Source organism: Saccostrea echinata, unplaced genomic scaffold (genome assembly GCF_033153115.1).
Source record: "Saccostrea echinata isolate AGI-Se365-2 ecotype Australia unplaced genomic scaffold, CSIRO_AGI_Sech_v1 ptg000054l, whole genome shotgun sequence".
In the NCBI taxonomy this organism is placed as follows: domain Eukaryota; kingdom Metazoa; phylum Mollusca; class Bivalvia; order Ostreida; family Ostreidae; genus Saccostrea; species Saccostrea echinata.
Genome location: NW_026889803.1, coordinates 28,539,271 through 28,552,150, shown reverse-complemented (window position 1 = coordinate 28,552,150; position 12,880 = coordinate 28,539,271). Strand labels below are relative to the sequence as shown.

The 12,880-nt window shown below is 33.4% G+C and overlaps 1 protein-coding gene across 1 annotated transcript; it reads right to left on the bottom strand.

Moving 5' to 3' along the window:
* Positions 1-2,040: 2,040 nt before the first annotated feature.
* LOC133204761 (sodium- and chloride-dependent glycine transporter 2-like) lies at positions 2,041-12,655 on the bottom strand. Its single transcript, XM_061340504.1, has 12 exons — positions 12,440-12,655; positions 11,393-11,524; positions 10,866-11,157; positions 10,553-10,685; positions 7,452-7,586; positions 7,052-7,155; positions 6,408-6,532; positions 5,967-6,079; positions 5,571-5,699; positions 5,355-5,454; positions 2,806-2,906; positions 2,041-2,223 (listed from the first exon to the last, which is right to left on the bottom strand). Exons 1-12 carry the CDS (start codon positions 12,630-12,632, stop codon positions 2,041-2,043), a joined length of 1,740 nt encoding a protein of 579 aa, XP_061196488.1. The 5' UTR covers positions 12,633-12,655.
* Between the last annotated feature and the right edge of the window lie 225 nt (positions 12,656-12,880).

The following is a 12,880-nucleotide window of genomic DNA, read 5'->3' as shown; positions in this document are numbered from 1 at the left end:
CTCTCCACAATGTATGTTATACTAAAAAAGTTTTAAATCTGTAATTTTGTATGAATTTGGTCAAACTTCTTCTAAATTCGGTTCTCAAACATCCTCTTCAAATATTGTCATTTGCTCAAATAATTTGTCTATATCATAAAATTAATATCTTTATCAAAAATGGAATTTTTGAAAACATTTCATATACAATCAACAACCAATTGCAAGTTATTTCAACAGTTTATACGCACAACAATACTAACACATGCAATATCAAGTAAAATATGTGTCCCTGATCTTATGAGCTTAAAAATTTCGATTGCGTGAAGAAACAAAGGCCTATGCATATAGACAATTATTGTAGCACAGTATTTGATATAATCAAAACATATTTCTCTCTCCTTTTTCCAAAGGACATACATGTATTTAAAGGTCATTTCAAAGATATGAAGACTTTTCTTGAAGCTCCAATAAACTTTCCAAAAAAAATCTAAAATCTACTTCTATATATTGTAACTAGATATAATAATATTTATAACGTTTGATATTCACCGGCTTAAATTGATGTATATTAACCTACTGGACCCGATATCTTCTAAGTAATATTCACCACTTTAAATCGATATTTACCGACTAAAATCACTATTCAACAACGAAAAGGGATTACATTCACCAACTAAAGGTGTTAATCAGAGACTAGAAGGGAAATCCATCCATTATCGTTTAAAACTCGCGTTTTGAATTGCAAATCTTCAAGAAAGTACCAAATCTGTGGCTGAAAACAAAAACTATTAGTTTGAATGCTTAAACAGTGAGTTTTATTAACGAAAACAGGATTCATGGAAAATATGTGTCAAAAATCTTAGTTAAATCCATATTTTAAGCTATACAGGAAAATTAATTGTAACTAGATTTCTGACCAAAAAAAAGTATGCCATAATTTCATAAAACATCTCGAGTAACGGTTTACTAGGATTATGTTCATAATTAATGACAACTGGGTATTTTGATTATTCTAAGAAAAAAAACACTTTTATACAAATATGAAATGTATTTAATTTATTTCATTTTAATGATATCGAAAAAAATCCTTAAGCGATTATTTTCTCCTACTTTATTAAGTACACTCAGTACTTTTCGTTAATCAAGGTTAAGTGTATTACACGTCCTGCACGTACTTACATGTAATTCGTGCTGCTACTAGTTCAAGTATAGATATTTTTCGTGTGACATTTTCTCTCCGAGTTATTTCCCTTGGCCGCCATCTTGGAATGATTGCTTGATTGTACGTGGTTTTATGTCCCGTTCGAGAATTTCTTCATATATCATTGGTGAAGGGCTTCCAATTTAGACTATTATTTGGCACTCAGGGCCATTGAGCAGAGAGCTAGGGATCTTTATCCTGCAAACACCTGCCATGACACGGGGCCTCGAATTTTAAATTTCATCTGAAAGACCTCCAAAATGGCGACAACGGGAAAAAACTCTTGATAAATTCATGATCTTGAAAACTATATTGTCTCAAAATTAATTAATCTCACATATACCTTTAGTTATTTCTCATATATACTCTTAAGAATTATGCATCATAGAAATCAAAATACCAGGAACTTATGCCAAAAATAACCAAATATACTTTAAAATCTCTTATGATCTGCCTAAAATATTTCTACGAAGTGTAGATCCCAGATCTCCCGGTAAAGACCTGCAGTCAACATTATACTTTTCCGCCTCCGATGTAGACACTGGCCGCCAGTCTACTGAAGGTCTCAAGGATGCACACAATTTCTACAAAACGACATATGTATATATTAACATAAGACAAAAACATTAGTCACTGAAATTTAAAATCGTTTTTAGAATACAGTTATCTATTTTGGAAAGAAAAAAATTAATGTCTTTGAAACAGCACTGCAAGCACATGTGTTTTGCCCTTCAGAAAAATAGGCCATCATGAATTATTTTTACACGATGATACATATAATTATATGGAGATAAATTCTTCAAAAAAGTCTATACAAGAAGAGACGTATAATACAATAGTCAAACCAATGCAAATTCTCAAGTAAACACCTCGTATAAGGTTCCCCCTGAGCACTTCCTCAGTACTCGTATTGCACAGAAGGGCAGAGGAACAAGAGGAAGGGCAGCAAAAATCCAGCCTACTGCCCGGGCATAGGCCGGGTATGTGTATGTACCAACCATTGGCGGGCGGTACGTGTACAGCGAAGATATCAGTAGAAGCTACAAAAGAACAAGTTCTCTTTTTATACATGTATGTAATTATTTCAATGCAAGTATTTTCTTTAAATTTCAAAACTTTTTTTAAAAATATATTCAAATTTAAAGAGATGCAAGTTGTTATCCATTTCTTTTGAATATGCAAAGGTGATTGTTTTTAAGGTTCCTCAATCCTCTGTTCACTCTTATACTGTACATGTAAAATCCTGCTTCAATGCCAATGATTTTCCAAGAAAAATAAAATTAAAGTTAAATGCACACAGTTTCAGCATGATGACGTGTACCTTACGGGGCAAAATTTGACAACAAACCTTCTTTTAACTTTACAATTTTCTGAAAGAATGATAATTATTTATCCATGTGAGAGTTATCTCTCTTAGCAGAGGGCCATTGAACCTTATCAAAAGAGTCTATATTGTGCTGTACATGTATGACGGGTTTATTTATGGTATAAGAACTTACAGTATTTCACAAAAAAGTAAAATTTATTTATTTTTAATTGACACCTTCATTAAAGAAATTTAAAATTAATTATGCTTATGAATATTAGTATATTTATTACTTTGGTGATATTACAGTGCTTACCAGTAGCAATAAAGGAGTAACGATACACCATAGAATCCTCATATACACTGGTACACCCCTGCCTAACATGATTTCTATATCACGTGACATGTTCTCCGCACCTAAAACACAATATACAGTTCTACTAGTATATGTACGCAAATGTTACAAGTAAATAACAAGAGGCCCTTTACGGTCACCTGGGTATAATGCAACACTGTAAAGAATCCATAGATTGATTGATTGTATGTTGTTTTACTGTAGTTCCCGTTCGAGAATTTTTCACTCGTATAAATACATCACTATATACCGGTGAAAGCCTTCAAATTTAGACCTTTACTCGGCACTTGGGCGATTGAGCAGTGAGGGTTCTTTATCGTGCCAACGCCTACCGTGACACGGGGCCTCGGTTTTTAAGGTGTCATCCGAAGGATTTTCACTTCAAAGTGTGCCGAGCGCTTGTCGAAGGAACAGTTGCTACCTATTTTTTATCGACTTAGGTCAGTCGCGGCCGTGATTCGAACACGGAGCGAGCGCTCTACCGACTGAGCTACAGTGACGGTAAGAATCCATAGAAGAATATAAAATAAACTGGTAGATGTGTTAGATGCACATGTGTTACCAAGAGAAATAGGATGATCAGGGATGAAGACAAAAGGTACCCGGTAACAAATCATAAGGTAGATCAGCTTACTTGCCTGCACTTGCCAGTACTTATACACCATATTTGTCATTATCACCATTCAGACTAAATATTACAATAGTCCTTAATCACTTAAACTAACCCATCGTATTCTCTTACATTGGTCTGTCTTAATTTAACAAATATTTAATGTACAAATGTATTTTGTCTCATTTTTATTTCATCTTTTATTCACGAATTTAACTGATCATTTAAACCTAAGAAAATAATTTTTGTATAGTACATAAAAAAATCTTGTGTAATTCTTTTATTCATCTGACTTATCAATTGAATTATTTCAGGTGATTAATCACTTAAGTGAATAGAAAAAAAGAAAAACTTACCTCAGTGGAGTAAAAATTTCCCTACAAGCTCAATGGAGCCCTGCCCAGGACCAAAACATTTAACCTAGTGGTCCAAATTTTCACCAATTTGGTAAAAACACCCTTTATCATTACAATTTGTAGTCTGTTTGCCAGGGGGCCCTAAATTTCTCAATTTTGGATTAGCATCCTTGCTCATCATTACCATGCATTTACCGGTAGTTAATTTGCTAATAACCCAGGAACAGCGAAGATTTTCAATGAGTTAAAGCATGTTCACTAACTAACTTATTTACCCTACCCTAGCAAAAGAACTAGAGAGCCAGAGCCTGAATTTCAAAATTTTGGAAGGGGCACCTCTATTCAGCATAGCCATCCTCTAGTTATTTGCTGAATACCTAGGAGCAAAGAAGAACATTTTCAAGGAAATCATACATTCTCACTAAAAGATCAATAGAGCCCCATTCAAACCCTGACCCAAGGGCAATTTGGAAATTTTTTTCAAAGAAGTTTGTTCACTGTATACTGCGCACAGTCCTGTTCTAACATCAGAACCCCTGTCCCAGGTGCCGTGAATTCACAATTTTGGAAGGGGCATCCTTGCCCATCACAGTCATGCACTTTGTTTGCTAATACCCAGGATCAGAGAAGATTTTCACAGGAATAATGCATTTTCTCTATATAATCAAAATATAATACTACCCTAACATCCGAACCCCCTGACCCAGAATCCATGAATTTCACCTTTTTGGTAGAGGGCTAAATGCTTCTTACAATTATGTCATCTGACTGCTTGGTGTCCAGGAGTAAAAAAGAAGTTTAAAAAAAAAATTGCATTAATTTGATGGTTTTTGTCCCACCTCTCAGACCCCAGGAGGGCGGGGCCATGAATTTTAAAATTTTTGTTTCCCTTTACATATAGATGCTATATGCCAAAATTAAAATTGGTTCAGCAGTTCCAGAGAAGAAGCTGAAAATGCTAAAATGTTAACGCATTACGACGAACGAAAACAGATAGCAACATGTCATCTGAGTTACTCGGATGACCTAAAAAGCAATCAATCTCGCCCCTAGGATCACGAGGCAGTTTAACACTTGAGTCAGAATTTCTTCAAATTTTATAATAGAAATAGTTAATAATTATAATATATTAATTATATATTAAATAAATAATTATAATAGAAAACACAGAGAATTTGAAATATTACCCTTCCATATGTTGTTGATTTTTATTTTCAAGTTTCAGTTTACAATATATATATAACTACTAGTATCTATTTTATAGATGACTAGAATTTTGACTTAATATAAGACTACTTCATGATCCTGGGACCCTGTCCATTAACATTAGCGGTATTACAACTTCTTTACAAAATACCAGCAACAGTATTAAGATTAATATATTAGCGAATTGTACAAAAACTACAAGTACACAACAATAGAAATCTTTCTCAAGAGGTATGTTTGAGATTGCAGCTATTAATCGCAACAGAAACAACATGATATCTGCTCACGCACAATACATTTAAAGCCTTAATGAAGGTAATATTTTCGGAAAACGATACCATAAATCCAGCCGAAAATCACACATTCCAGGACCCCAAACAGTGGAAGTGCAAACGCGGCTATATACCAGTCCAGTAATTGGAAAATGTAGAGTCCAGCCTGAAAAAAAAAATCCAATTCTTAATTATTTATTTTATAATTGTTTTTTTTTTATGTAAAAAAGACTTTATGATACATTCTATTGCGTCAAAAATACATCATGTGTTAGTTCTTACGCCTGTACACAAAATCAATCCGACGAAAAAGAAGAATAGACAGGATAATATTGAAAGGAGCGCCTTGTGTTTTCTCAGGCGGGGGAAAACGTCACTAGCCGCGGTCATGCAAGTCTCCAGGGGAGCGAACTGAAGGAAAAAATATGACCCACAATTATACAAAGTATTTAAAATAAGAGCAATGGTTCGACTTAAAATGATAAATTATTTCAGATGAAATATCTTTTCCCAAAATCTTTTACCAAATAATATTTCCATGTCAGAGTGGTTTTAAACTACACGAACCTGTTATATACTATTGATTTTAAATCACTGCTGTTTTATGTTTGTTTTGTTTTTGTTTAGTTTTTGATTAAGGTAAATTAGTTTAATACTACATAATTTATATTTTTATACCTGACTGTCTAATCCAACGGTGAACAACATCACAAAGAACACTACGCCCCAGAGATTCGGAAACGGAAGTTGTGAAAGAGCTTCCGGATAGACAAGAAAAGCAAGTCCAGGACCTTGCAAATGAAAGCAGTAAATTTAAGTTTTTAAAGGAGGTTTAATTCTCTTTGCATAGGGAATCTTAGCTACAGAACTGTAGCTCTCCGCTTGAGAAAATTCGGACAGAAAAAAAATTTTTCTGTCCGAATTTTCTCAAGCGGAGAGCTACAGTTCTGCAGCTAAGGTAATTATAACAGTCGATCAGATTAAATAGATCAAATAGTTGAAAAGCTGGTGAACAGACAAATATTTGCCAGACATATGAACAATAAACCTCCGAGTTTGGTCTTCGCAAACCACAGCGTGCTTTCTAAGATTTGTGGGTGTTTCTACACAGTATCTTACCGGCTTGGACAACATCCTCTACAGGTTTCCCTGCTACATGAGCCATGTATCCAACAATGGTAAATATAGCAAAACCTCCAAAAATACTAGTGCCTTCACTGACTAGGGTTAAGATTATGGAATCCCTGAAATCAAATTATTATTGAATAGATTGTACTAGAACTCAAATATCATTATGTCAATCAATTCTGAAATAATATGAATTTTATATATAGATAAACAAACAAACAACGAAAACCTACATTATTGATGGCGCCATTTTGGACGACACTGAAGTTGGGCAGATTAGAAACCAAAACAGGTAAACTGATATTATTTTAAATAAAAAAAGAAGATAAAATGTAAACAAGTAAGGATAAGAAAAACAACAGATTAAAAATAGAGAATTTAATAGTATAGGCATAAATCGTTTATTAAAAATGAAATAGAAAGTAGTTGTACGACAGATCAGTTTTAATATGTGAATTATATATAATTTTATGAAGCATTCAAGTCTTTGTTTTAAATTGCTAATCAGTGACAAGGGATTTTTAAGACTATGTACTGTGGGGGATTTTTGATTATAGTTGTCTATATGAATATCTACATCAAACAATTCGTGAAAGTCGGTAAAACATAATATTAACATTGATTAATGTTGTAACCTGTAGCAATTATTGTGGAATTTGTTGTAGCTGGCCATAGTAATGAGGGGTCCCCATCCTGGTCCAAGTGAGTAAAACACCTGTAGACCTGCCTCCAACCATACCTGTATTGATAATAATTAATCGAATTCATAATATAATACTTAATAATATATTATACATGTATATTAATAATAATTAGTATTTAATCAAATCTTCGTCGCTGTATAATGTCGTCGTCACATATTTGGATACTATACATGTATTATTCCAACGAAAACGTGGCAATGAAAAATATTTCAAAACATGGAAAAAAAATGAATAGACCACTCATTAACAAATGAAAAGGATCCTACGTTGGTACGTTGGACAAGAGAAATTCGTTGTAGAATGTATATTCCTTATAATTTTTTTATCATACCTGAACATTTGCAAGCTTCTTGAAGTCTGGTCTAATGTAGAAAATAATACCATCGACTGCACCAGGCAGCGTCAAACCTTTTATTAGGATCACAGTCAGCAAGAGGTAAGGTAGGGTAGCCGTGACGTATACTACCTGTATATTTCACATGTCAAATTATTCTCTATTTTTGAAAATTTAAATTATAGTTACATGTATTGTACAAGAATGGTAACATAAAAGCTTTAAAGGTGCTTAGACACAGATTTGAAGTTAATATTTTCTCAAATTTTCAGTATAATATCACGACTTATATATTGCAATAGCATTTCACACGAAAATATAGTTAAAAACTTATTTTATCTGGAAATATTGGAGCTACGAATTCCTGGACGCGTTTGATGAACACATCTTTGCACTTTCACAAAGAACGAAGGCGCTTTTGATTGGAATTCGACAGGAATCTGGGCGCACTTGAAAAGTGAAAATTTCATTGATCTGTCACATGAAATTTTAGCATTCTTTTGATGTATCGGGTTCCTACGAAATGGGAAAGGGAAATATTTTCCCGATAATGTATTTTGATTCGCTAAAAAAGAACTTGAAAATTGGCTAGATGAGTCATTTGGTACAAAATGTTACATTTTTAACCACGTTTCTCTAAAAATTTGCTATCTCTGGGTCATCTCTCCATGATATTGAAACGTTATTTGTGTGAATTTTAATTCAAAGAAACTAACAAACATTTGAAAAAAATGGAGAGAAGACCCAGAGACGATAAAAAATGAACTTTTTCCAAAAAAAATCCCAGTGTGTAAGTGCGGTGCTTCATTGTCGCTTTAAAAGTCATAGTGTGTGTAGCCGTGATAGCTCAGTAGTATGAGCTACCCGTCCAGTGCAACGTAAAAGAAATATTTTTGGTTCGATCCTTGCATGGAGCGTTAATATTTTTTTTTAGTACAAACAAACAATTCTTTTTTCAGTTTAATTTTATATACTGATTTATTTTCAAATAGACAAATTCTGGTTCTGTTGCACCGAAAGCGAAAGCAATTCTTCCAATCTACTGATACTTTAATATATACATGTACTTGTAATTGCATTTAACTATACCCTATAGGTGTTTATTATTTATGTGAAGCGTTACTAAGTTTTACATGTAGTAATTATTAAGATAAGCGGACTGATATATTAAATTTGACAAAGTATTTCAAACTAAATGTAACATTTTCCCATGTGCGTAACTTTGTAAAGTATGTCCAGCTGTGGTCAGCCGACCAAATCGTAGACATTTAAACTATAAATGTTTCGTACGCCTTATTCCTGCAGATCACACGCCAAACACGCCCATCTTCTTTATCATTATCCTTAATATTTAAGAAAAGAAGCGATTTCGTTGTGTATTAACGAAAAACATTACATCAATAATCCAGAAAATTCAGAGTAGAAATGTGCGAAAGCAAACCTCACTAATATCGTCAGCTCGTGCTCAGTGTTGTGTACAGAGTTTAACAAATTGAATACACCCGTGAAACGTAAACTGTTTTTGTAAACAGGGCACGAGCTCTGTTGTTGATAATGTTTACGATTCACCGGGTGTGTTCAATTGTTAAAGTCTGCACACACCACTGAGCACGGACTGACAATATACACTGCGAGTGGATTTTGCTTTCGAACATTTCTACTCTGAATTTTCTGGATCATAGTTTTAATATTTTTCATTAATACACAACAAAAATTGCCACTTTTCTTAAGTATTAAGAATAAAAATAAAATTTTTGAAAGTGCAAGGATGTGTCAATCAAACGCATCCAGAAATTTGAAGTTTCAATAACTTCGAGATGAAATAAGATTTTTATCATATTTTAATATGAAATGCTATAGCAACATATAAGTCATGAAATTATACAGAAAATTGGAGAACATATTAACTTCAAATCTGTGTCCAAGCACCTTTAAAGAAATTTAACATTTTTTTCAGAATCTATGGAATTGCTTAAAAAACGAGATGCTCTTGATCGCATATTTACGCCCATTCAACTTTCCAGTTGCTTTATACAAGCAAAATAGAAATCACATTCTGGCAAGTTGATAACGTAAGTATTATCAGCGCCTAATTCACGTCAATAAAATTAAACTAATTTGAAAATATTTTATGCTTTTTAATTTCAGCGATTTTAGAGCAAACTTTCAGAGAGAAATGAAATATTGGCATTACCACATGTATATCCCAACATGCGGGATGTATACTATGTTGTGCAATGGGGTATGCTTCGGAGCATAAAAAAGGGGGGCCAAGGTACGTTTTGTGTCCAGTTTCCTGGAAAGCCTATGCTTACGGAAGAAAACATTATTTTAGGAGCATATGGATACCTGTAAATCCATTGTACACTTTCTAGTTTCATCAAACACCTCAACACAATTCCGAGGATCAGAGCAAGATTGATCTGTTTATGATCATTCATTTTTCGTCAATATCTTTAAATACGAGCTATTTCATTTGCAGACAATTTATACATACATTAATATAGATAACATGTGTTAAACAGTATAGTACATGTATTATAAAATTGATGATATAGTTAAGCTTTGTTCTGATAATTGGTCATAAACCCAATGTATCATCAATCATGATCTTATCTTCGGAATTGTGTTTGATGAAACTAGAAAGTGTATTAATAGTAGATTCATAGGTATCAATATACTCCTTAAAATGCTTTATTCTGTAAGCACATACGCTTTCCGGCTGAAATGTATCCATAAATTGAGCAATTGGACACAAAACGTACATGTACCTGGACCCCCTTTTTGTCGCTTAGAAAGCACACACCCCGTGCACAACATAGTATACAACCCGCATGTTGGGATATACACGGTGATTACACCGCAACAAAATATTAGTGCATATGGTGTATATTGTATCTAATTTCACTGGGTATAATATTGACAACATTGTTTTGATTAAACTTTATAGTTCTTACGTCATCTTGATTGCCAACACAATTCAGAAGTCCATACTAACGGCAAAAAATTGTCTATCGTGATACTGAACTTCATCCACACATGTAACCGTATTATAAACCACAATATGTTGAGATTTTCAACTAGGCAGAGTTACCTACCTTTCCAAGAGATTTGACACCTTTAATCAAACACAGACAAACCACGATCCAGGCCACGATAAAACAGAGCAGAAGTCGCCAATTCAAGGACCCGATCTCGTGAAGACCATCCGACAAATCAAGAACTCGATTACTAAAATAATTGAATTTTGTTATACGTGAGTAAAAAACTACGAACGATACAGGAATTGACATTTTCCGGATTTTTTTTTTTTTTTTTTTACTTTTATTGTTTAATGGAAGTTAAAATATATTATTGTTGAAAATTAGACTTCTAGCAATAATAATAAGACCAATCAAACTTTTCACTTACAACCAGAATTGTTCCTCGCTGGTTGTACCTGCACCACTAGTTTCATTTAAGGCATCTATTTCAATTGAATAATTTGAGGTTGCCTGTGAGAATGATGCGTTGTACAGTGTGATGTTGTAAGTTGTTTCTGGCAGGTTGCGGATACAATCCCTTGTATTCCATTCATTATCACAACTCGACCAGGGGAGGGGATTGAAAAAGGAACTTCCCATGTAGTATAACGTCCAGGTATTTATGATATTATAGTAAAGGGTTATAACAAATAGAACGACGAACATTCCGACACCAATTCCTAAAAAAAAAATTCATTTCCTTCAAGCATTTTTAATGAATAAATCTGGAGGATTAAATAGAAAAATACATTCAGGTCTTTATTGTAACGATAAATAGAAGATTTTTTTCCACAAACAATTCTCTAGTAAATAGTATTTAAATTTTCAAATGTAAAATGTTAAAAGTTTAATTAGATTTAGCTCTAGCTTTCTGGGATTTATTTTTTAAGGGGGCGTGTGGAAGGAGGTTCTTACCTTTGAAGAGAGGACACGCCTCCCAAACATGAAAACAGCCTTTGCCGGTAAATTGTCCAAGAGAGACCTCAAGAAAGTAGAGAGGTAAGCCACAGGCCAAAAGGAAGAACAGGAATGGAATAAGGAAGGCTCCTATTAAACAAGAAAAAAATATTTGTTAAGTTCAGAGTTTAACAAATGCAATACAGGAATTTAAACAGAATAAACCAGCTTCGTGTACATACTAGTATATGTAAGCACAACTAAATATCAATATATCTTTAAGTAGGCTCTTAGTCTAATATATGAATATATATGTGTCCGTGAAGAGTAGGTTCCTTCATTTGGTGTGTTGTTCATTTTGTCTCACACGTTGGTATCAGACAATATCAAACAAAATGCGAACGATTATAGGTCATTTTTAAAATTCTCGATTGGCTTGCTTCCAACGTTCTGGGACAGTCCACAGAAATTTATTATTGTAACGTACTAATATATTTTGAACGTTAACGTCTTCGAGTATACGTAACAAGAAATTAAATGCTCATGATTTCACGCCTACGAAAAAAGCAGAAAAGACTATGTATTGTGTAGTAAATTTTCATGAAAATAATGGGGGGGGGGGGGTTGGCAAAAAAGTGGTTACATTTTCAGATAGATCACCCTCCATTAAACATATATCACCAATTCATTTTTTTTTCTCAACCTGGATGCAAAATGATGCTTATTATGATAATCACCAATGTTACAAGTTTAAATAAAATCTATACATTCTAGTCGGTTCATAATTCCTTTCAAGGAAGTTCAATGTATTACAAGTTAAACCTATCTTATCAAAGGGAAATACATTTTCATTTAGATTTCTAATAAAATCATGTGTAAAATGTATTAACTAAATTGCATCTCCCTTTCGAGTAAACTTCGTTTGCAAGGGTATTGTTAAGATCTAAATTTTAAATTTACTAAACGGGAGTAAATACAAAATTTAGAACATGACAACTCCCGCGCGATTGCACCTCTCGTTTAAGAAGAAAAAGCAAAGGGAGCTTTATGTGTGCGCAAGCTTACCTCCTCCGTTTCTCATACATAGATATGGAAATCTCCAGATATTGCCCAGACCAACACAGTAACCAACCATAGATAACATGTAGTCAAGTTTAGCTCCCCATCGTCCCCTCTCCATATTGCCTTCTGATTGGTCACTTTCTAGATCCGATGAATCCTGGCTTGCCTCCCTTGATTTAACTGTTTCTAGTTCCATCTTAAAGGTTTTTTTCCTTCACAGTACTAACTGCTATATCTTTCCTTCAAAAAGAAATTGCACATAAAACTTCAAATAATTCACTTTCTAAATGAAAGTTTATGTATTTTCAAATTAAATAGGACAAGATCACTAGAATGTTGTGAATGGTTGGCGCATCGTTAAAGATACGTTTGAACCCACGTAATTTGTGTTTTGTATGATTTTTTTAAAATGAAGAATGTACTTTTAACTTAAAAACGACTGGA